Source organism: Esox lucius, chromosome 12 (genome assembly GCF_011004845.1).
Source record: "Esox lucius isolate fEsoLuc1 chromosome 12, fEsoLuc1.pri, whole genome shotgun sequence".
NCBI classification, from domain to species: Eukaryota; Metazoa; Chordata; class Actinopteri; order Esociformes; family Esocidae; genus Esox; species Esox lucius.
Window position 1 is genome coordinate 22,662,015 of NC_047580.1, and position 26,503 is coordinate 22,688,517.

The window sequence follows — 26,503 nt, forward strand, 5'->3', positions numbered from 1 at the left end:
GGTGTGACAGAAATTGGCGGTGAGCAAAAATGACCATAGATGGAAATTTGTGTAATGATTTAACTTGAAAGAAATTATCAGATTTTCGTTTAGAGTGCTTTCGCATAACTTAATTATTGCATGTAATATATATGTTTGAGGTATAGATTTATGATTTTGTCTGTTTTCTAAGGCCTGGTATTGGTACGTGTTTTAGATGTGTGGCCTTTATAAATGCATGCTGTTTGTTAGCACCATATTGAAGCTACTGTATATATAACACTGGTCTGAACGCACAGACTGCCCACTGCTCTTTTTCATATAGTTTCCTGATTAAAAGAGAATGGACTGTCTGCCTCTTTAGCCATTGTTAGCAATGAAGATAAAGACATTTCATTCAATCACTATATACGATGCCTATGTCTTTCTCATGTTTTATATGCAGCCTAAATATCTTGCCAAAATATATGGACTTCATTGCTGCTTTGGGGAGAAAGGAGAGAAACTAAATAAAAAGGTCAATAAAGTTACTGATTTTCAAATAAATATATATAAAACTAAAATAGCCTTGCATGTGAGTACATGTTGAAATGTGTGTTTGTGTGTATCTGTCTCTGTGTACGTGTGTGTTTCTGTCACCCATATGGTTGTATTGCCTGCTGTATTTGTTACAGCATTCAGTATTTGTTACTGTATTTGTTACTGATTCAGCTGAGAGACTGACTGAGATAAGTGATAACTGTCTTACAGCAGTGGGGGTACATAAGTTTAGATAAAGGAAATAAACCCCAAACTGGGATGTGAATGGCAATGCAGTTATTATGCATTCAATTGTGGAGTAACTACTCTAAGCAGCAGCTTACTTGGTAAGCGTTTTTTCTGACAGAAATGTTTTTATACATACAATATATGCACATATTTACAGTATGTAGGAATCTGCTCCTGCTTTAAGTCCTGTAAAAACATTTGATTAAAAAGTATATATTGTATATATACAGCTCCGGAAAACATGAAAAGACCACTGCACCTTTTTCTTTCCAAAAAAGTCGAAAAGGAAGGTTTTTAGTGAGGAACAGAAAGGTTAAAATTAAGAGACCACTGCAAATTGAAAGCTTGCATTCCTCACTCAAATGTTCCTTTTCAACTTTTTTGGAAAGGAAAGAAAAAGGTGCAGTGGTCTCTTAATTTTTTCCAGAGCTATATATACACATATACTTTTTAATTAAATGTTTTTCACAGTTCTTATAGGAGGAGCAGATTACACTGAGCTTGTGCCCACATACAGTTCCATCATCAGATTCTTCAGCATGCATTGTGCATCCTGCTGCATTTGGTTTCACCCATTATACCAGAGTTTTCTATTTGCCAGGCAGCTCTGTGATGTCAGAGGGACAAAGTCAAGCAGTAACTGAGTCACTCTCCTACTTTATTACAATTTGGGCCAATTCTTAATGCAGCTACTTGTTTAAATTTTCATGTAAAACACCTACACTCACCTAAAGGATTATTAGGAACACCTGTTCAATTTCTCATTAATGCAATTATCTAATCAAACAATCACAAGGCAGTTGCTTCAATGCATTTAGGGGTGTGGTCCTGGTCAAGACAATCTCCTGAACTCCAAACTGAATGTCAGAATGGGAAAGAAAGGTGATTTAAGCAATTTTGAGCATGGCATGGTTGTTGGTGCCAGATGGGCCGGTCTGAGTATTTCACAATCTGCTCAGTTACTGGGATTTTCACGCACAACCATTTCTAGGGTTTACAAAGAATGGTGTGAAAAGGGAAAAACATCCAGTATGCGGCAGTCCTGTGGGCGAAAATGCCTTGTTGATGCTAGAGGTCAGAGGAGAATGGCCCGACTGATTCAAGCTGATATAAGAGCAACTTTGACTGAAATAACCACTCGTTACAACCAAGGTATGCAGCAAAGCATTTGTGAAGCCACAACATGCACAACCTTGAGGCGGATGGGCTACAACAGCAGAAGACCCCACTGGGTACCACTCATCTCCACTACAAATAGGAAAAAGAGGCTACAATTTGCACAAGCTCACCAAAATTGGACAGTTGAAGACTGGAAGAATGTTGCCTGGTCTGATGAGTCTCGATTTCTGTTGAGACATTCAGATGGTAGAGTCAGAATTTGGCGTAAACAGAATGAGAACATGGATCCATCATGCCTTGTTACCACTGTGCAGGCTGGTGGTGGTGGTGTAATGGTGTGGGGGATGTTTTCTTGGCACACTTTGGGCCCCTTAGTGCCATTTGGGCATCGTTTAAATGCCACGGCCTACCTGAGCATTGTTTCTGACCATGTCCATCCCTTTATGACCACCATGTACCCATCCTCTGATGGCTACTTCCAGCAGGATAATGCACCATGTCACAAAGCTCGAATCATTTCAAATTGGTTTCTTGAACATGACAATGAGTTCACTGTACTGAAATGGCCCCCACAGTCACCAGATCTCAACCCAATAGAGCATATTTGGGATGTGTGGAACGGGAGCTTCGTGCCCTGGATGTGCATCCCACAAATCTCCATCAACTGCAAGATGCTATCCTATCAATATGGGCCAACATTTCTAAAGAATGCTTTCAGCACCTTGTTGAATCAATGCCACGTAGAATTAAGGCAGTTCTGAAGACGAAAGGGGGTCAAACACAGTATTAGTATGGTGTTCCTAATAATCCTTTAGGTGAGTGTATAAGCAGGGCATGTTAAAAAATACATTTATTGTAAGATCTTATTTGGTCAGGGTTATATTAACCAGGCAGTCCCAAAGCAAAAAGTCGTTGCTCTTTCATACTACCCTGCACAATTGAAATGAATCACATGCTGTTGGAACAAATGTCTGCCGGTTCTCATTGCCCACGTTCCATTGACAAGAAGCCATCTGCACTAATGTCAGCCTGCAAAGCACTCTTGGGACCAACAAACATCCGAGGCTAAAGCCCGGGTCTGGTGACGCCTCCCATAAATCTACATAACATGAGGTTCTTAAGGCATAATCCATTAACATAACAGTTTATCTGATTCAGCCAACACAGTGCTTGTGCTGGATGCTGTCCAGTTAAGAGCATTGGGCCAAGAACTAAAGGTTTGTTAATCAAATTTCAGTCATCAAAGGTGCCAATATCATCTGTTGTTCTGCCTTTGAGCAATGCAGCTAAGCTTTATTTTTTTCTGGGCACCCAATTTAGCCATTTTAAGGGGTCAAGTTAAAGGCATAACTGACATTTCTGTTGAACAAGAAGGTTTGGTACAAGAAAAGGTCACATAGATTCTGTGTTCATTAAATAAATAATGAAATAAAGTAAATTAGTGTACATGAAACTATGTACTAAAATGCTTTTTTATATTTACATGTTTTTAGAAAGATATTTATAAAAAGAAAAGCACTTCAGTTGATTTTCTGTAACTGAAGTGTACACATAACAGATATTCCACATGCCCAATTCCAAAGCTTGATTTACTAATTAAATCCATAAAATATTTACACACAAATATCTGTCATTTTTTAACACATTAAACTAAAAAGTTTTATAATGTATTAAAAATATTTCTGGAATTGGATTAAAAGACCCAGGACTCTTCCAAAAGGGCCCAGGGATGAAGCCCTGGCAGCCCAGGACCCAGAGTACTGCTAGTTTTAATTGTAACCATCTAATCATTGTATGACTGCTTTATATCTGCAACAGGAGGTAAATGCAATAAAACCAGGCCTGGTTTAAGAGGCTACCCTGACTCTAATCCATTGTATGGCCTCTGGGTTTCTGGTGGCCCATATTGGACTTCAGTGTGCCCCATGACATTGCCTCCTATTGCTTTTAGGATTTAACCATTTTATCAATCAATATGTACCCATTCGGAAAACTTGTGAAGAACACTGTTTTAGATACTAACCATGATGGTGTGAATTTGCCGAGAGGCATCAGGTCAAAATTCAGCAACCACATAGAAGCCTGGCCAGTGCTGCTTGTTGCTCTGGAAACCACAATCTGTATTGACTAGCAGGATACATGGGGCTTTAATTCCATGGCAGAGGAATACGAGTCACATTCATCAGAGCTTTAGGGCCCCCTGTCTCCTTCCACAGAGAGTTGATGTCACAACAGGCAACCAACAGAGAGAGCAGCCATCCGCTCTGCTTTACACTAATCCATGAGCACTCTATTCTAAACTTTGTTTATGATCAAGTAATGATAGCTAGGAGAGTTGAGGGTGGTCAAGAATACAGAATATGAAATTTCAGATTCCTCTCCTATTTTGGGACTATACTAGTTGTAGACATATTTTAAATTGTGGGGACAACAAGACTCTTTTATAGATGTTTGCTTTATGCCCCCAGTTAACCATTACAAACCTGAACCTCTGTTTCTTACTGTAGTTAACCTTCTATTTGTAATGGGTGGTTGCAACTAGAAAGGTTGCAATCCTATGCACCGATCTGCACAGGCAAACAGACAAAAGCCTAGACAGTGGATGACAGGGAAACACTCTAGGTTGTAAAAACCCATATACAGACTACATTTACATTCCCAAATAACCTTAATAAAATCATAATAATAAGTCAGTCAGACATTCATTAAGTGCTTAAATATGGAGGGACTGTTAAAAGATTGAGCACAGATGGTCAATTTGGATTTCATTTGGTCCTCATATAGAGATAATCAGGGCGTATTGATCCGTAGAGCATAAACCAGTATGTCCTAGGAAATTCTCTGTCTTGAGTTCAGCTGCGCCACACTGTTGTTTTCTAATCTTTGGGTTGGCTTGTCCTTTCCTGATCTAATGTAGCAGGTGCTCCAAAGAACGCCTGAAACTACTGCAGAGACTGATACTGTAGTGGTGGTTCTCTTCTACATCTATTAAACTGTAGTGATGGTTCTCTGATACATCTATTAAACTGTAGTGATGGTTCTCTGATACATCTATTAAACTGTAGTGGTGGTTCTCTGATACATCTATTAAACTGTAGTGATGGTTCTCTGATACATCTATTAAACAGTAGTGATGGTTCTCTGATACATCTATTAAACTGTAAAAATCAAAACCTTACAATAACCTGGTTGCATAAGTGTGCACACCCTCTTATAACTGGGGATGTGGCTGTGTTCAGAATTAACCAATCGCATTCAAACTCATGTTAAATATAAGTCATTACACACCTGCCATCATTTAAAGTGACTCTGATTAATCACATATAAAGTCCAGCAGTTCTAGTAGGACTTTCTAAGCCATGGTCCGCAGAGTGCTTCCAAAGCATCAGAGGGATCTCAATTTTGAAATATATCAGTCACGAGAAGGGTACAAAAGATTTTCTAAAGCATTAGATATACCATGGAACACAGTGAAGACAGTCATCATCAAGTGGAGAAAATATGGCACAACAGAGACATTACCAAGAACTGGACATCCCTCCACAATTGATGAAAAGACATGAAGAAAACTGGTCAGAGAGGCTTCCAAGAGACCTACAGCAACATTAAAGGAACTGCATTTCTGGCAAGTACTGGCTGTATGCTACATGTGACAACAATCTCCCATATTCTTCATATGAATGGGCTATGGGGTAGGGTGGCAAGACGGAAGCCTTTTCTTACAAAGAAAAACATCCAAGCCTGGCTGAAGTTTGCAAACACGTTGCAAAAAAAAGTCCCCCAAAAGCAAATGGGAAAATGTGTTATGGTCTGATGAAACCAAGGTTGAACTTTTTGGCCATAATTCCAAAAGGTATGTTTGGAGCAAAAACAACACTGCACATCATCCAAAGAACACCATACCCACAGTGGAGCATGGTGTTGGCAGCATCATGCTTTGGGGCTGTTTTTCTTCAGCTGGAACCAGGACCTTAGTCAGGGTGGAGGGAATAATGAACAGTTCCAAATACCAGGCAATTTTGGCACAAAACCTTCAGGCATCCATTAGAAAGCTGAAGAGGAAGTTCACCTTTTAGCACGACAACGACCCAAAGCACACATCCAAATCCAACCCGAAACCTGAAGGATCAGGAGAAGGTCTGTATGGAGGAGTGGGCCAAAATCCCTGCTGCAGTGTGTGCAAACCTTGTCAAGAACTACAGGAAATGTATGATCTCTGTAATTGCAAACAAAGGTTTCTGTACCAAATATTAAGTTCTGCTTTTCTGATGTATCAAATACTTATGTCATGCAATAAAATGCAAATTAATTATTTAAAAATCATACAATGTGATTTTCTGGATTTTTGTTTTAGATTCCGTCTCTCACAGTTGAAGTGTACCTATGATAAAAATTATCTGAAGAGGGCTGTGCACAGTAGATGTCCTCGCAATCTGAAAGCTTTGGAGGGCTTTTGCAAAGAAGAGTGGGCAAATGTAGCCACGTCAAGATGTGCCATGCTAATTGACTCATACCCAAAAAGACTGAGTGCTGTAATAAAAACAAAAGGTGCTTTAATAAAGTATTAGTTTAGGGATGTGCACACTTATGCGACCAGGATACTGTGAGTTATTTATTTTTTTTCTCAAAGATTTCAATTAGTTTTTCAATTGAATTTGAGTTATATGTCACATTAAAGGTGGAAAAGGTTCTGACATGATTTATCGTTGTCTTATTTTTTTTAAACACAAGAATCTGGCATTTTAGGGGGTGTGTAGACTTTTTATATCCACTGTATGTTATCAATTGTTCAGATGAGGATGTAAATATACAAAAATTAAAATGCAAGAGGCATCCCTAAACTAAAGACTTTAATACTTCATGGCCATGAAACAAACCCAGCAGTTCTCCAAGTGGGCACTGTACAACAATCACCCAACCAGCTGACAACATGCCATTATCAAGACACCTGGCCCTTGGGATCGAGTGGGGAAGCTTCTCCTGGCAGTGTTGAATATCTTTGACCTTGTTATTACTACATAACTCCATTGTTTCTTGTTTTGTTCTAACTAATATATACAATAACAGATGTCCTATTGGTCCCTTCTAGGATGAGCCCTCCAGGGCTGTAAATGAGCCCTAACAGGAGACATGTTCTGCGGACAGCAGTAGACCTGCACTGTGGCCATCATGAAAGGGTTAGGAGCCAATCGCAGCCGTAACCTGTCAGATTCCTGTGAGCCATCAGGGGGTCCCCAGAAGCCCCTGTACCCCTTGACATCTGACCCCCACGGTCCCTTCCTTCTGAGCCCTACCATAAACCACTACGGCACCATGGAACCCCATCAACTCTACCACTACCCGGCACCGAACCCTGAATCCCTACCTCCGGAGTGTCTAATGCCCCTCAACCAGATGTCCAATAGCAGCACCTTCCCTCGCCTTCATTTCACCTCCCAAACAGAACAGACAGATTACTCCCAGGAATACTCCCAGGGCTGCATGGTCCCAACCAGGGGTGAGGGTGGCCATGGGGCCAGCCGGGCGGGAACACTGTCCACTTCCATGTCCATGAGCCTAGGTCTGGGACTCAGTGGGGCCCCAATGATTACCAGTGGATCAGCTACCATCTCCTCCGCGGCAGCGGCCAAGATGAACCGGCTGCCATCAAACCTGCTGGACCAGCTGGAGAAGCACCTGCCACTGCAGAGGGATGGCTTCAGTACCCTGCAGTTCCACCGAGGCAGAGTGGCCAAACAGCGGAGCGAGAGCCCTGGACGCATACGCCATATCATGCACTCTGTCCAAAGACTCTTCAACAAGTCCCAGTCGCTGGAGGGCACCGCTGTAAAGGGCAACATGAACAGCAGTACAGGGGGAGCTGAGGATGGAACCCAGCAGACCCGCAGGAGTAAAAGTAAAGACAGGGCTAAGACTGAGACACTGAAGCATCGACCTAGCAGGCAGAACGCATTGGGGCTTTGGAGCTCAGATGACGCCCTGGACGCTGACACAACCAACAAAGCTGGAGCTGTCGCTGTGGGGTATCGTAACCCACTTAGCATGATGACACTGGGCAGGGCGGTGTCGGACAGCCAGGCCCCTCCTAGGCACCTCTCACAAGGCTACAACACCATCGCTGCCCACACACTAAAGAGTTCCAAGAGCAGCAGCGACCTCAAGTACCTCGCCTGCCCACAAGCGCTGGCCGGAACCAAGGGAGGGGAGCTGGAGGTAGGGGGAGGAGGCAGGCAGAGCACCTTGGTGAAGAGAGGCTCCTGGTCCACATTGACCCTGAGCCAGGCCAGGCAGGTGTTCCAGAAGGGTTCCGCCACAGTCAACAGGACCCTACTTAAATCCAAGTCGTGTCACCAGGACCTGACCTGTCAGTACCTCCAGGTAGGATTGTTGTTCACATCAGGCGCTAGCCTCCACTGCACACCTTAATCGCTCTTACAGCTTTTTCTTTTTAAACTTAATTAAACCGAATCCCTTTGTAAGTACTGCAGGAGCATAGTGACATTTACAGTCTGTAATTCCATTATTGAAATGCTTTAATAAATAACGCAAAGAAATTACATTCACCTGATACTTTCGAGGTCTGACATTATTATGAAGGCTTCCAGAGAGCAAAATTAGTCAATGTGGGTCGGTGTGTGGCTCCATAACGCCTGCAGGTTCCCCTGGGGGACTGGAGCACTACACTTGGGGGCCGCGGTCGGCCTGGTCACCTGGAGATCCCCTGCCGGAGGATGCGTAGCGGCAGTTATGTCAAAGCCATGGGGGAGGTGGACCAGGACAGTGAGGACTCGGAGGGAAGCCCCAAACCTTCGCCCAAAACTGCTGCCCGCCGCCAGAGCTACTTGAAGGCCACACATCAGTCCCTGAGTGAACAGCAAGCACCGTCATCACATAAGTAAGTGAGTCAGCCATAACAGGAAGAATTTACATAAATTGATACGCTATGACAAACTATGTAATGACAGAACCGATGACATTAGCTGTCTTGAGGAACTCATATTAATGCAGAGAAGAAGCTTCAGAACCCTGCACAGAAACTTGCCTGCTATGAGAGAATCAAATTAAACTGAATAAAACTAAAGTAGTCACCACAAACAGACACCAGAGGGCAGCATCTCGACACTAATGTGGAACATTCGGGGAACAAACTTGCAGACTGCAGCAGCTATATTGATTGATCTCATGAGCTGTTCCATTATAGCAAAGGGAACAACAACAGGCAACCAAGTAACCAGTTGAGGTAAAAACCGATGAAGTGTTTTGTCATGTTCCCCAAACTCACACTGGCAGGCCTCGCGGTTATGCTCTCAAACAAGAGGATAATGGAACACTGTGGTCTCCTCTACAGATTGCATGCTCAATGCAGCATTTGGCCAGGTCAGTGTTGTAGAGGAAGACACCTTGGTCAGATATTCCCACCACTGCTGTGATGTCTCTCTAACCAACCCAGTGCATTGTCCTGTGGCCCTGCACATGCCCCATCTATTACCAAGGGCTCTGAGCTGTGTGTTAGTATCCCAGTCGCAGCCGCAGCCAATCCCGTCACGTCTCTCATCATAAGCCACTGATCCCTCACATAAACCCCTTTGGCCCTGAGCCGCCTCCACTCCCCCACACATTCCCACTAACAAGTTTCTCTTCAATTGGCAACTCAGGACAGAGGAAACAAATTCTCTGTCTCTGCGGATTCCGTTAATGATTACGAAGGAACAAAAAAAAGACGTACAAATATTCAAATCTGGTCCCTTTAATTGTCTGATTACCAGCGTTTCCTCTGTGCTGTAAAATGGATACCCAGCTACCCTCTGCTGTCCACCTCACTGGTATTTGATATCACAAATTCACAAGACGTTTAGGGACGTTCAACACGTACACTCAAAATGGATGTTCCAGCACAGACAGTTTTCATCTACCCAAGAAATCATATATTCTGCCCACCCTTCATCCGGGGCTGTTCCTTACTGTTTACCAGTTGTCCCCAGCTAATTCTCCCCTCCACTCTTTAGCTGTCTCCCCTCCCTGAGAGAGCTCTCCACCAACCGGAGCCTAGACAACCTGGACTGCCTGGTGAGCTCTGGCGAGCCCCTGATGGCCATGCGGCACTGGGAAGACGGCAGGGACTACCACCAAGGCTTTGGTACTCTGGGCAGGGGCATGATGACCTGTGGTCAGGTACGTAAGTCCACGCTTTCCATCAGTCAGGACACTCAGGGTCCCAAACAGGCCTATCAGTGTTGCTGGAAATGATTTACACACAGAACAAGCCAGTGATGTCCCAAGCACGTTTGAAAGACCTTTATAATCAAGTCACAAGTTGAGCCACGTGTCAAGTTATGAGTCAAGCAACGACTCTTGAGTTCATTGGAGGGGTTATATTGTTCTCCAGTGTTCTTTTTTTTCTCATCACGTTGTTTTACATTTGTAAGACTAAGTATATTTTACAGCATTTGCTGCTGGGGCAAGGATGCTGATTTATGAACATTATAGATTTTTTAATTACAATGTCACAACTGGTGGAGTTTGAGTCACAACTGGTCAATACTGAGTCAAATCACAAGTAATTGAAATAGTGAATCGAGTCCGAGTCAAGTACAACATAGCAACAAACACAACATAAAAGTGTAATACATACATTTAGGTGTAATTTATTAATAAGGGTACTATGAGTCATTAAAATAGAACCCCCTTTGCCAAAATAAAAGACGTTTTCTATTTTTGTTGACAAGCCTCAAGCCTGAAACAGGGATGTTGACAGCATGCTGCATTGCGGAAGGAGCTGAATCCTGATCTGTGACTGCAGACAGGGATAGAACATTTCAGATTATGTGTGTGGTGAGAGTAGGGCGCTGGTTGATTAAACATCCAGTAAGCCAGAAGAGACAGGGACAGGAATGATGCTTGAAAGTAATTTTCGGAAGTTAAGACCGGGACATGAGCCTCCGTATAATCCTGAGGACGTTCTGTTTTTACCAAGACTCGCAGAATCTTTTCACATGGACCATCAGGCGCCACTTCTGCTCACGGCTTTCAAACGGCATCATATTTCAGATGGAATAACCCCAAATACCTCTTAGAAGACCTTTTTATATGATCAAATCATATCGGATTAATTGAATTTGTGATATGACAAAGAAAATCCATCTTTGGGACAAAAGCAAATATTTTATGAATGAACTGCAGCGTTTTATCAGGATTGATCTGATGGATTGCAGGAGAGGAGGCTGTGGTTCATGGAGGTAACTGAGCATACAATAAAATATAGATGTTACAACATTGATGCCTTTTCCATTAAGGCTTTGTTTGGTTATGACCAGGATTATAAACAGGATTACAATATCAGCTAACATGCAAAATTGATAGACCAGAAAGATGGTTTCAAGTTAAATTAACTATCCCAGACCATGGGGAAAATGATTACTACATTACTCCGGACCCGTAACAGATAAGAAGCAACTAAGGAAACGCTCTCATTTTTAAATAAAATGGAATGGTGTGAAGTGTCGTAATTGGATTTGAATAAAGTTTCAGGATGAGCTTTGAAAAATGACCATCCCTATTGCATCACCTTTCTTTCCTGAGGGCCACAGCAATATCCATATGCCAACTCTTGCACTAGCCTCCTCCTCACACTGCAATGAAAAGCAGGATGAACAAAGAGACTTCAACTCTGCTGCCAACATTATTAAAACCTCAAACATCACAGCAGCCTGGGATAGACACTGAGGTGTGAAAGGCCATCACCGTTTCTCCTTCTCCACTCTGAAAGTTTGAACTTTGATACAAATCCTTATCGTAGAGTGGACTGCTGATGTTGACTTAAGTAGCTTGTCTTTCTACAAAAAACCTCCTCCCTGTCCAGCCAAACACCAGCCCTGGTCTGTACATCTGCACTAAGATACATTCCTGCTGGTGAATCTGCTGTTGGAACTTGTCATGCTGTCCGTGCCAGAGACTGAAATTGTGCTGCACACAAAATTCCAGTCCTGTTTCATCAATACCATGGAAGAGCAACACCAGACAGCACCTGTACTACCACAGTCACTGTGATGTAGAGAGAATGGCCCACTTGTAACAGGAGGCTGCTAATGCCTCAGTCATAGAAATTGCATTAACTCCTGACATTAGGAGCAAAGTATATTCAATGAATAAACATGGTTCTGTGGTATTTTATATTTAATAAAATACTTTGGGGAAAGTGACTATCAGCGGGACATATTGAAATAATGAGATTACTGCATTAACTTACTTTTTATTAATTTCTTTCAGTAAGTAAATTGTCCACACTGTCAGTGCGTGATTTTCTTTGCCAAATTGAACAGTCCTTTTGATTGGGCTCTTGTGCTCTGGGGGAGACAAGACACCTCACATTCTCTAAACAGACACCAGCCCCATACTCCAGCAGCATGCCACGCCACCCAAGACTGGCACTGCTTTCACCCCACAGGCGGCGGAGGTTAAGCAGTCGCCTAAGTCCCCGCCCCCAGCATGTCAACCTACACGTGTCCTTTCAGGTGTGTGGGCAGGGCTGCGGCCGCTCGCTGTACTGTGAGGGGGAGTCCCAGGCGGTGGAGGCTCTGGACCTGCCCACGCCCACGTGCTTCCGCTCCCGCAGTCACAGCTACTTACGGGCTATCCAGGCCGGCTGTTCCCAGGACGAAGATACCGCCTCAGTGGACTCTGATACCCCTCCACCTACAGCCACAAGCTGCACTTACACCCCCTGCAACAGTGAGTAAATTGGAGGGGGGGGGGGGGGGGTTTAACTATTAATTTCTGAATTAATGTATTCATTCATTTTGAAATGTGAACAAAGGTTTGAAGTAAGTTGCTGCGCTAATGTTAGTGCAAGTTAACTCATCCATACTTATTACACACATTTGAGTAGAAATGTTGTTTGTTGATAGAATTGGTAAGTCTGCCCACCTGGATCACTAACACACACACACACACACACACAGGAAATGTAAACGTCTAGTTCATCCAAAAACATGTTAACCTGAACATTAGACCACTTTTTCAGATCACATATGTGACAATATAATTTTTCAGCCCATTGTCATAATGTGCATTCCGTTTTATAAAACTCTGGTGCGTTCGTGTTTGCAAGCAGACATTTCACTAAGTAAAGTTTGACTTAAATTATTATTTTTTTTAACATTTTATGTATTGAAAATAGATCTGTTTTTAATGAGAGACCTGTTTCTACCAAGACCGCAGTGACTTGCACATATGATGCAGATTTCCAGTAAATGATGAAAAACTAAACATTGCATAATTGCAGGAATCAGGAAGGAATAAGCAGGAAATCCAGAATGATATAACCTCGATATTGTGAAAATGAAATTTACTTTCAGACCTTTTGACCTTTCTGCTTAAATGACCAACATGTACATTTAGAGGCGTAATGCATACTGCCAGGGCGGGAAAAATCGTAGAGACAAAAACAGGCATAGATTTTATCCAATAGACGTTGAGCAATCCGCTGTCGTGTACCAAAAAGGCGGTCAAAAGTGATGTATTTGGTTGACGGGTCATTTAAACCAATCCTGGTGGTCTACAGTAAGATGGAGGATTATAGGCATCCAATGGTGTTGAAGAGTGTGCTTGTCTCGAAAAGTTGGACTCCAATCCCCATGTTCAAGGGCGTGTCTCATTCGATTCCTTTCTTCAAGGGAGGGATGCTGTGAACAATCAGAAAATGGCACGGTAGCGTCTGCACTCTCTATAAAACCAGCCACGAATGAATGAACAGAACAGACGGATTTGTTGACTCGCCTATATCAAAGTAAGTTTGAATTTATAACATACACGTGCCAGCACTGAGTTTTGAATCGATTGTCATTAAACGTCGTTAACAAATGCTAACGCGTTAGCTCACTACCCTGCCTTAGCTAACGTGGGAGAGGAATCGCCCAGATGATGTTAACCCTGTAAAGCGGTAGCTAGCAAAACGCTGTCCTGCTTGCTAGCGATGTTACGCTAGTTAACTAGGTAACGAGCTATACCAAAATGATATTAATATACACAAGGCGTACATATGTTTTCGACATTGAATTAATAACATTAGTGTGGCATGCTGATCAGTTCGATACTGTTATAAGCAGTTGACAGTTACGTTAATGTAGCAAATACATTCAGTACTATATCCATTGTTTCACGTCAGAGTGCGTCATCACGTAGGCGGAAGCGCATGCAGATTCGATGGTTTCTAAGCTGGTGTATTATAAAGATCGATGAAAATGGGTAGAAAGTTCAAGATGCGTGCAATAGAAGTCTCCGATCACCCTGGTTTCTGATGTCATGGCAACGTTTGCTATCAAAGCCCACGCGTAAAACGACGTAATCGAGTCTGTGGTGTCAAATCAAGCTGCGCATGTGCAAGCAATCAAAGGCACTCTGGTAAAAAGTTGTTTTTGATTAAATTTAAAACGTTTTAGTTGTTGATTTTAACGAGGTTGTAGAAACAGTTGAAGTGGAAATGCATTCGTTTACGAAGTATGGGTTCACTTTATAACCGTATGCAATCAAAAGCAATTTAAAACATACAATTTGCTAAATCTTGAATTTGTAAATAAAAACGTAAACATTCCTGCTTATCAATAGGACGCATCCATCTTGAAATCGTCAGGTCAGTGACAAGTGAAATTCATGTGATATTGACTGAAATAGTATGAGTCATAATCTTCATAAAATGTAGTGTAAAAATAAGAATGGAAGCTCTAAGTTATTCCTCCGTTCATTTGTGTTTTATTCAACTTGAGTTTCTTTTAGTTCTACAGCCCCTGTGAATTTTGATACCCAGGAAAATCTCATCAAGATTAGGTGACATGTGTCAATGTATTTGCATCAATTCACTATACAAAAAATAAAAGTTGTCATAGAGATTTGCAGTTGCCTTTACTGGCTTGCATCTGTATCTACCACAGTGGCTGGTAGACAGTTGTGTGCCTTGTGTGACAATTACTCATGCAGTGCATAGCTACTAGTTAGTAAAGCATGTGGCCACACACTCTAGGATAACCTTAAAAGCTAGTTCCATATAGTCATTTTTGCATAGATGACTATCTAGTGACATGCATTGTTCGCTTGTACAGCTCTGATCTGGGTGAAAGGCTACTTATGTTGTCTTGTTTTGCACTGCATGTGGATCCACAGCTGATTCAGTTTTTTGTCGTGTGTGACATCAAAGTGTTTACATGAATGAGGATTAAGTGCACACTGGTAGCATTGCCTTAACTGTCCACGGAGGCAGAAAATTAGGTTCTAATTTGCTGAAGTTTGCAGGCCTTTTAAGGCCAAAATAATTCTCTATCTCATGTGACAAGGAGGACATAGTATGTAGTTCCCTGGGTAAGATGTAACAAAGTGGGAGAGGTGTACTGCATGTTTTCTGGAAGGATACGCAAGCTAATCAAAATAGTTATAACTGACCCAGAAATAACTCACCCACCCATTACATTTGACATTTCTTATTGCGGTTTAGAGTAGTGAATGCATACATTTGAATACCTTTTGCATTCCAGCCCCCTGAGGGGAAACAAACCAGCAGCCATGGTGCTCATGCATTTACAATGTAAGCTACTTGGGGAGCCATAAACTCTATCTTCTTCCTCTTATGTTGTATTACTCCTGATGGACAGAAATTGGATTGATCATTTATATGCACTATTTATTTAAATTCAATGGACAAAGATGTGTGCTAGGAACACATCAACAAACCATTTAGTTGTTTTTGATACATAGCTAAATGCCAGTAAATTGAAAATGGATCCCATTTATGTCTGCAGTTAGAAGGTAGATCATTTTCCTTTCTGAGCATAGGCTAATAATTAACAGAAAACCATTAGCAGTTCATCCCATCAGTATTGTAACTTATGTTTAATAAGCACAGTAATTCAAATACAGTAATAATGCAATGGCTCAAGTAAATGGTTGTGTATTATTCAGCAATCTCGGCCTTACAGTTAACCAACGAGTGTGGTATACAGTGCATTTCCAATTGTCGCCGAGTTTCAGCCAAGGCCCTGGTATCCTACGCAAAAACCAAGGCAGTAATTCACTGCGGCGTGTCTGTTCTCTACAACATTCATAGAGCACGACTTCGCCACACACAGGAAGTGGTGTAATCTTTGTACACATCATTTCACGTCTGGACTACTGAAATTCACTGTGGGTTGGGATCCCTACTTATGCCATCAAACTTCTGAAAATTCTCTAGGATATTGCAGCTCCCGTGGTGTTCTACTTACCGAAGTTCACCCACTTCTCTGCACAGTCCTCTGATTTTCAGTGGAAGCTTGCACCCACTGTCCAACCTCTATGAGAAGGCAGCTCTTCCTTAGTGCATTCCAAACTCTTGGTTTAACCAACTGGTTTAACCAACTTTAACCAACTTTCACTTAAATCTCATCCCTTAGTTTTATACCCAAAGTTACTTTACAGCAACCTTTATATGATTAAATATGACTTCATACGTCATAATATTACTTAAAGATGCAGTCTGGGACCTCCTGAATAAATTTCTATTTTAAATATTACTTAACATTTTGACCATGATACCTGAAATTATTGTAATAATAATATACCTGTAATTATGTATTCCGTACTCCCTAATTTGCAAATGGAAAACATGTCATCCGTGGTTGAAAAGGTCTATCCTTGTGTTCCTTAGAAGTAACACCCTATGGTTCTTATGAATTCAATCGATCGGGTGAACCTATGGTCATAGGCATTCATCTGTTTCAATAATTTGAGAAGCAATCTATTTCATGGCTTTATTTCCGCTGCGTTTTATCTCTATAGACGTGTCAGTTTTGTTAATGTTCAACAAGTGCGCAGCTTCCGGCTTTGGACCTCTTTAAAGACGAGTCAATCTCTGCTCTGTATACCAGGAACCTGCCAAGTCTCACTGTCTCAGATTGGTCAGCTTCAAAGTTGTTGTAAGGCTGGGATCATTATCTCAGTACATGAATACACAGACACTGAGTCACATGCTCTGGTCGCACACGCTGTCTAACCACACACACATTGGAGGTCACTGTTGAGTCAGTGGGTGGAGAGATGGAGCCGCATCGTGGCGTGAAATGTGGAACATTTCAAACAGGGCTTCTAAAGGGATTAGTGGGTTGTAGACTGATGAGTAGTAAAATGAATCACTGTTGGGTTGTGCTGAAGGAAGATGAATGGCAAAACAGTACAGGGACGCAACCTTAGCCAGGGACTCAGTATTTGGGTTTTACTGGGTCTTTATCCCTGTCCAATTCAAGTGTCTTTTGGAATTGGGTCACAAGGAGGATTTCCTGCGCGGTGTCATAGTTCAATCTCAACAGCTCTGTCTGAGGAGTGGGGACGCTGTAATACTCATGTAGCTAGTCGCTATACAAGAATGTACAAATAACGGTTGGCCAATCCATGTGTGTTAGAAGGATAAGGAAAGTGTAATGCAGACTGGACAACCAAATGCTATATTAATTAATATGGGACAACATGCTCACACTTCTAGTCATATAATTATATTATGTCATTAACGTTTAGCATTGTATTTGTCTAGACAAACCTGTAGATAATTAAGCTAGAAATAGAGGTGTTTTCATGGTGACCTGTTTGAATGAGCTTAATGGGCTGGGTTTTGCTGCTAAGAGTCATTGTGACTGGTGTTGTAGAAGGATTTGTCCAGCTTTAGTAGGCCGGTACCCCGCCGCACGAGTCCGTGTTCACCCTGCATTTGTCATGTCAGGTGTCTTTACATCAGCTAGTTAGGCTTTCCACCAGGCTGACACCAATCCCACTCAGTGCCATTTGGAAACTCCACAGGATGTCAGGTGCATTTTAAGACCGTCCAGGAGTAACTTATAACTGCCATTGACTGGACTGGCCAGCTCTAGGAGCCCGCAACACTGCTGTTAGAGTAAAAGGTATTATATTTTTATTTGTCCTCCACCGGCAAAAAAAAAAGAGAGGTTGTAGTGCTTTTGTTTGAACCGTTTACCAGTCTCTTTGTAAATCACTGCTGTTGTTTGTGGTGTAAGTGGTTTCCTTTTCCTGTCACTGTGCTTTAGGCACCCCTGCCCAGTCCAGTCTTCCGGCCAGTTTCCATCAGTAGCACTACTCCCCATTAGCGCTGTGCAGACTGTGTGCCTTTCTGTCCCTCATCTGCTCTGTATGGTGCCCCAGTCTCCGGTCACCAGGCCAGACAGTCTGGCCTGTCAGCCTGCAGCTTGGTCACTATAATGCTGTTAATCTGGGGCTGATCTAACGCCTTGCCATGGATTGGGACCACAGAGGCTGCAAAACTCATTAGCACTTACATTAATCACTTTTTGATTTACGACTGCACCAGGCCTATATATACGAAACCTGGAATTACATTGAAACGTACAACAGTGCTTGGATGAAATTAAGTAATATTTTGTCGAAGGCAATAGATTTTTGTTACTGTAATTTCTCATGTGAAAACATTAATTTAATTGTATGCAATGTATTTGGCCACACAAAGCTGGGTAACAATCTGACTAATTGCTGTTTTCTTCCTCTACCTCATCATGCGATAAGTAGGCACAGTGAAATGTAGCCCACTGGAACATGCATTTCACAATCTGTGAAATGTGGCTCAAAAGGCTTGGAATGCCTAGCACTACTCTCCCTGCTCAGGCATGTAGTTTGCCAGAGAAATTGAATACAGCTGCTAGTAAAATTACTTACAAGCAAGTTCATACTACAAAAGATTGTTTAGCGGCTTAAGTATAATTTGATATCTTTCATAAAGGTGTAAAAAAAATCCTTTGTTTAGATGGGATGCAGCTCCGGGTGGTTCAGTCCAGTCCAGGGTTTTATTAAGCAGGATGTTGAATGTTTTGAGTGCTTAAAACACACCCTTTAGGTTGGGAAACAGTCAAATTTGTGCGGTGTCTCATCTCCCCACAGGCTCGTTTGCCTAATTAACATACATCCTATCTGGTAGGGTAAGGGGTTCTGCTAAATAAGACAAACATTAATTAAACCATCTGAATCCCATAGCAATCTCAGAAAATGTATGTCCCAAAATGTCAGAGTACATAAAACTGATTTTGAATCTGTTACAAATTATGTTGAAATAAGACTGGGTCACATTATTCATTCATTTAGCCAGCATTTAACTGGCTGCTGGCCCATTATTGGTAATCGGATACATCTCACATGCATGCAGGTAGAGCTAGTGTGTCCTTGAGCATTCACTGTGTTGCTTTTAACAAGTGATCCAATTTAGGTTAACTTGATGATCGTCAGCATGTTGACAGTGGTGTTACTGTTGTAATGGGTGGTAAGTGCTTTCAGAGTAGGAGAAACTCAATGACCCATACAGACATTATTTTGCCTACTGCCTAGTACAGAGGTATTCAAATCTTTTGTCATGTGGCCCCTTTTTTTGTTCCAAATCATTACATTTTGGTATTATATTTTATATATATATATATATTATTTTTATTTATTTTTTTTTTTTTTTACAATAACAGCCTGTACATAATACACAAAACATTTTAATGTCGGATCAAAGCTTAATACAAAATAAAATATATGTAGCGCTGTACTCAAAGGTTTTTTCAAGGCAAACACATTATACCTCATTACAATCACCAGATACCTTTTTCTTCAAGAAAGCATCCAGCAGTACTAATTTCATGCAAGGGTAAAAGGTGGTTCAAGTTTGAGATTATATCCGCAATAGTCAAAAGCAGACACAAGTGTCTTGGACTGTTTTTCTACTATCAAAAGTATCAGGGACTCCATTAATTAGAACACAACTCAATTGAGATGAAGAAAACAAAAAATGTTGTGATATTTATGCAAAGGAAATTAGTTTGATATCTTAAAATGAAGCTATTTCCATGTAATAGAGCAGATATGTTTTGTCTCGATTATATCACCTTTACATTTTATCCTTTTTGTGATTGACTACTGCCTTAGGCTACTACCTGGGCAATGATCATTATGAAACGTTGTTCAGGATTGATTTGTGTGTGTGTGTGTGTTCTTACTTGCTTATGACATGATAGGAAATGAGCTGACAGACCATTAAGATGCAGCACTGTTTTGCCGATAAAGCTACATGAGCGTAGAAAAAGGAGATTGCTTTGATTCCTAATATGGACATTTGGCGTATAACTTGATTAATCGCCCAGCTCTAATTGTGTGGTGTACTTCTGGAGTATCTTAAGCTGCTCCTCAACCAGAGAGGAGTAGGCCTATTAGTAAAGAGTTGGCTTCTGCCCAGGCTTTCAACACCATTCTTTCATTACAGTTCCTCCAGTTAGTATTTGAGAGATCTTTATTTGCCCAACAAATCTTTTTAGCAGAGATTTTATTTTATTTTTTAAGTTTTTGTAGTCGGTCTTTTTCTTTAATTTCATGGTCATTAGTGGCTGATACCATGACTATCTTATGGGGTGCAAAATCATGATAGGACTAGCGTTGACCTTGCTGAACCTAGTGAGCATGATGTTGGCCCCTACCGATGCTAGCTCTGGCTATCTGATACTGTGTGAAGCCATTGGCTGAGGTTCCAAGCAGCTTAGGTTACGTACTTCTTAATCACCTCTGGGCAGTCAGCCCATGGGGGAATGGAGGCCTACAGGGCAAGGATGGTGCAGTAGTACAAATCACAGCGGGACTGAACCGGAAGCCGTTGCTATGAGTGAAGTAGTACAAAGTAGTAGAATGCTTGAAAACAGCACTTTCTCTGTCACTGTAGTTCCTGAGTGATTATGATCTCATTATGGCCTTTCTGTCATATGCTTGGTGATTAAGTGGTCTGTGTACACATTTGTATGGTACACTAGCCTATGTGCCCGCTAGCCTCGTAGACATGGGATAAAGAGGCTTATGCTACTTAAGACGTGACAACACTTAACACGCCACATTAATTAACTTGTCCTCATCACTACGTTACCTGCGCTATTGCTTTTGTCTTGGGTATTTGAGGAATGTGCTGCTTTCTCAAGGCGTCATTTGTCCTTTTGTCCCCAGCTGGCACTGAGCCCAGAGCCGAGACAGTTGTTAATATTACAGAAATGTATGAGACAGCCCTACGTGGCTTGTGGCTACTGCTAGATTCCAAAGGCCTGTTACTCTGCATTGGTGGCATTTTAATGATTGATGAAATGAAGCAGCCTGTCGTGTGTGGTTGACAGAAGAACTTATCACTCTTGTCCACACTTCCATGTTGAAATAAACGGGATATTGAGGTTACTGTGATATTTATAACCTACAAGAATATAATTTAGAAAGACGATATGTCATGTGGACAGTCATTAGGATATTCATGTATCTGCTAGCTAGCCAATCACAAGTGAAAGCCAGCTTTAGTTTTTAATGTAAAAAAATATATATCCAGGAAGTGCCAGGCTAAATATCCAAGAAGTGCCAGGCTAATAAGTGAATTACATTTATGACCACAATGGCTGCACTGACCCCTTTCATTGGAGTGGCATTACTTCTAGAATGGCTAACATTACGGTGACTTTCAATGGAGGGCTATATTTAATATAGCATAGCATGCCATAAATGTACCTTTACAAAAATACAATGTTTTGTTTTTGCCAGTTAGAGTCCTAAAATGGTTTGGTGCATTCTTCATGTTGTCCTCCTCCCAAGTACTGTATTGGCCTGCTGGGACAATTAATTTTTCTTAAGTATATTTGTTTGCATAGTTTGTCAGTGTAATGAGAGTACATGGAGGGTAATCATTTGTAGAAGAAATAGGTCAAGTTAGCTTGGTGTGTTGCATATACAGCAGCCTAAATTTCCCTAAATCAGCCCTTCAAATGGAAGCAATGTTTAGGTGCACAAACAATCAATACCCTGACAAAAAATACATTTGTATACTATTCCTATACAAATTACTATTTAGACTGGATGTTAAATGTGGGTATGATGTCTGTGATTGAATACTATATTTTGGTATAAATCTTCATGGGTTGTTAAATGTTTGAGAATAAATAATAAACTTGAGATGGTTAAAAGATGTTGAACATGCACCAATGCAATCAGTTGTAAATGTTTGTTCCTCTCATATAGCTTCATATTAGCATCGTAGTCCTTATAAATGTCAATTTTTATTTGTATCTAGCAACAACATAAGCCCCGTCTGACCCAATTGATGGGCTTCGGATTGTCGCTATAGTAATTACCTATCTGCAACCCTCTAATCAACCACAGGAACAGGGGCCAGGTCCACCCTTAAGCACTAGGTTACAGTGAAATCCCCTGGTCTCTGAGCCAGACCTGTTATTTCTTTGGCTGGTAATTCCCACTTTGTCTCCTTGGAAATGTCTGTGGTAAGAGCAGTCCAGTGAATGTCTTATGATTGTTAGTCTATACCGACCACTTATTGCAACTTCTTTTCTAATATCATTCATTACGGTAAGTAAAGTCTATACTTTTACTCTATACTAGAATGGCTATATACAAGGAGATCCAGTACAAAGTCCAGGTAATTGAGGGTTAGGTCTTACTGAACGAATGGGGACAAAATGTCCCAATGAGTATAGTAAAACCAGAAAAAATGTACCTCATTGGGACCTTTTGCCGGTCCCCGTGAGGCGAAAGTCAATTTCCGGTTTAGGGTCAAACTTACAATTGATTTTATAGTTAGAATTGGGGTTCCTTTAAGGTCCAGGCATTGTTGGTTAAGGTTAGGCATTACATCTAGGTCATGTTTAGGCATAAATGTTACTTTATTGAGGTTAAGATTAGGGCAAGGGAGCATGCAATTTCTATTTTCTGGTCCCCATGAGGGTAGCTGTACAAACTTGTGTTTGTGTGAGTGATTCAGGGTCCATACAAATAATGTTCAGCCCCCTAGGGGGGAACAGTATGTACATGCTCTTCAAAAGTGTGTCTGTGTGTGGGGATTTATGGACGTGTATACCAAGGTACTTTAAGCTCTCAACCTGCTTCAGCCCTGTTCATGTTTATGCCTGGGTGTGCTCTTCCTTCTGGTTACTTTTCAAAATGTAGCAATTTTTATTTTATATCCAGGATCAGGTCATGCAGGCTGTTTCCTTTTAAAATAATCAGATACTAAAATATGTCACAGAATAAATGTTTCTTCAATATTAACATACCCATAACTTTCCATCTGTTAGACAGGTACTACTGGAAATAAACAATATTAATGAAGGTAGTCAGGCAGGCATGATCCATCTGACTAGACAAAGAACTGGTTTCAGGCTAAATAAAATAATGTTAATTTTATTAAAAATAGGAGAGGCAGCATATCACTTATCAGTAACTGAGCTTGATGTCTTTATTTGACATTTCTCAACTTATCAAGTAGCCATGCTCCAGTTGATTTCACATAATGAATCGCTTATTTTAGAATGGTTTTAACCCTCTTCACTTAAGTTGGTTGTAGTATGTTTTCTTAAAACTCCAAACCATGTGTAAATCAACCTACGATGCCTTAGTATACTAAAGGTCGTCATCCATCGTCAGAATCTGGGTAGAGCATGGTCTGTATCTCTCTCTGGAAATAAAGAAATATATGTATTTTATGAGAATTACCGAATCCATATCCCGTAGGTGGAGGATTTGAATCCCCTACTTAAAGTGTGTGTGAGAGCCTGAGCCCTTGTGAGGTTTGACAGTTTTAATAATCCAGATTTCTCATATCTTTTTCTTTGATACATGCTCACTAGGAAGCTACAGAATTCTGCTCTCCAGAATAATTATAATATAAAAACTCTGAGGGGTGCCTATAATTTTGACACTTTAGGGTGGAAATATTTTTACCTCAAAGGATATGTAGTGGAATATCTAGCAGGAAAACAATTAAATTTTTTTAATTGCTGTTGTTGCTAATCTTTACCAAGGGGTCCAATAAATCTGAAGGGCACTGTATACCAATTCAGGAAGTGGTCTAGTGGTTATAGTATGTGCTCCATAACCAAAAGGTTGCTAGATCAAATTTCCAAGATGGCTAAGTGAAATATTTTTTGTCCTTATGCAAGACAATTAACCGTAATTGCTCTGAGGTTGTTGCTGTTAATATTGCTTTTTTCCCTCAGGTTTTATAATTTTTTGGTAAGAAATATGAATAAAGTACAATGTTGCTGGGGCTTCTAATGAGGCCCCAGTTATGAGTAACTGTTGTTATTCAGCCTGCAATTAAACTTACACCATTTTAAACTAGAAATGTGGTTTAAACTTCTAAATGTGTAGACTGTTCCAGCATCTCTTCTAAACAACTTTTTTTAATCTTTTATATTTAAAACATATTGAACTTTGTATGCCTTTTAACACTTAAGACTTACCGGGGATTTCCTCAACATTCTAAAGCTCCAAATGTCAACACAAACCCGCTACTTTCACCACTTTACCAACTAGTTCGACAGGTTAGGAATAGGGTTGCACGATATTGGACATAACTGACGTTGCGATATTTAGTTTTTCTGGGATATATTGCGATATGAAAAAATACAGGATGTTTTCAGAAAGAGCTTTGGCTATCAACCTGAGAGTATGTATCCTTCATTCTTCCCCAGTCCCATCCTCTACAATAAACATTTATGAAACTCATGAAAATTGTTATATTTCAGAACAGGTTGCTAGGTAATTATATGTAATAGTAATGGGTATAGCAATAGCAACAGTAGTAAAATAGAATGCACAATTGGGCATAACTTACAAGATGCAGATGCATCTTGTAACTGCAGTCTGTGGCCAAAGCATTGCAATCTGGTCCACTTGTTCAGAGCGGCAGCCTTCACCATGTTCGCGGCCTTGTCTGTTATACAGACTAGACGACTCTCATCTAGGCCCCAATCTGCTAAAGCTTCTCTCATCCCTGTTGCGATGTTCTCACTTGTATGATCCTCTGGGAAAATGCATTTTGCAAAACATCATTAATAAAGTGAATGGTCAGACTTATAGGATTCCGTTGTCTGGTTGGACCACAAGTCTGTTGTTGCTGTATAATATTCCGCTTGTGACAGCTCAGTTTCAACTTCTGTCTTGCATTTCTCGTACAGCTCTGGGATGGCAACTTGAGAAAAATAGTTGCGTGACGGCATTACATACTGCTTGTCAAGTGACTGGATCGTGTTTTTAAAACCCTCTTTGGTAACCATGTTAATTGGTACCATGTCTTTGGCGATGTGAAATGTTCTGGAATCTGTGATTTCTCTCTGCCGTTTGTAACCTTTCTCGTATGGTGTAATACTGGCAAATGCATCTGAAATAGATTTTTGCTTTGGGGGGCCTTGAGATGCTTTGAACTCGTCATACGAAGATTTGTGGTGCCGCCTTAAATGATCGAACAAATTGGTCGGGTTGCCTTGTGTTGTGGCCACAATTACAAGGCACTCTCCACAACGTGCATGTTATGTATCCAATAACACATAAATCAAAGTAAATTACCTTATATCAGACAGATATAATCCTGGTTTTCCATTAGAAAAAAATATATATATTGCAGACTGATATATGTTTACCTTACTAAATCGCACGTTCTGCGATGTGACTATTGCGGTTGTGTACATCACAATGTCTATTCTGAAACGATATATCGTGCAGCCCTAGTTAGGAAGTTAAAAATTCTCCTTTGGACTTTGGTATTGATTATATGGTCAGTGTTTATACATAATGTTTTATCGTGATTGTGTGATAGACAGGAAATCTGAGATGTATTTACCCAGTACTTGATGGCTCTTGATGGCTAACATTTGTGTGACTGACCTCTTCATGGCTGAAGATTCACTGAATGAATATATTTTACTTGAAAGCAAGCAATGATAATATAATGTAATTTACCAAGGTGTTAATGTTGCTACTTATCCAAATATAATGAGTAACACTGATTGGCATTTGCGAGTGACCTTTTTAATGTTATGTTTAGAATAAAATCAATGAATATAGCTTTATTATCCCAGAGGTGTCAGTGAATGGATTACAGAGTAGTAAAAGCATGTGGTGTCGGTTATCGTTCATTGGCTCAGTAAATAGCATTATTTATTATCACAACCGCTGGTTCACTAACTATGAAAGTCTTCCAGGTCTAAATGAAGCGTGTGTTATTATTCGGTTTGGCGTTAACTATTCCAGAGGGAAAATGTGTACTGCCGGTAAGCAGTCTGTTTAGAACTACACTGTTATAATAGAATTTTTACTTTCCCCATCCAGGAATGTCAACAGTTTAGGCTGTGAAACTTTGATTGGTTCTCCTCAGTGAGTAACCTCCAAAGGTATGGCACTTGTAGAATGTAAATAATGCAGCTGCATTACTGCTCCATTCATATTAAGTGGTAGCGGATAGAATTTGGTCAAAAGTTTGAGGTCCATTGCAGAAATGATCATCTTGGTTACCGCAATTCCCTTTGTATACCTTTCATACAAAAAAGAATAACTGTATGATCTCATTTGCAGCCTTTAAGCTGTGTGTGATTTGACTAATTGCAAGATTCCTCTCCTCTGTTTCTCATGTCCGAAACTATAACACAAACATATACGGGAAAACATACATGGAAAACTACTCCCATTAAAAATAAACACACATACACAGGTACATTTCCATTGCGCACACAATTTCTAAAATGTCCAACCTTGTAGTCCCCTGAGAATTCTGATTGTATGTGTAAGCAGTGCTACTAGTTAAGGCAAGCGA

General features: G+C 40.8%; 1 protein-coding gene across 2 annotated transcripts in view; it reads left to right on the forward strand.

Annotated features, from left to right (window-relative positions):
* The window catches only part of dlgap4a (discs, large (Drosophila) homolog-associated protein 4a), a 102,273-nt gene that overhangs the window by 68,902 nt on the left and 6,868 nt on the right, over positions 1-26,503 (forward strand). The window contains exons 2-6 of one of the 2 annotated variants that reach the window (XM_034295916.1): positions 6,956-8,244; positions 8,523-8,761; positions 9,157-9,243; positions 9,873-10,038; positions 12,378-12,594. In XM_034295916.1, coding sequence (XP_034151807.1) covers positions 7,036-8,244; positions 8,523-8,761; positions 9,157-9,243; positions 9,873-10,038; positions 12,378-12,594 — 1,918 coding nt within the window. In that variant the 5' untranslated portion in view covers positions 6,956-7,035. The remainder of the gene's footprint in view (positions 1-6,955; positions 8,245-8,522; positions 8,762-9,156; positions 9,244-9,872; positions 10,039-12,377; positions 12,595-26,503) is intronic. The other variant, XM_010891449.4, reaches the window with a different exon arrangement.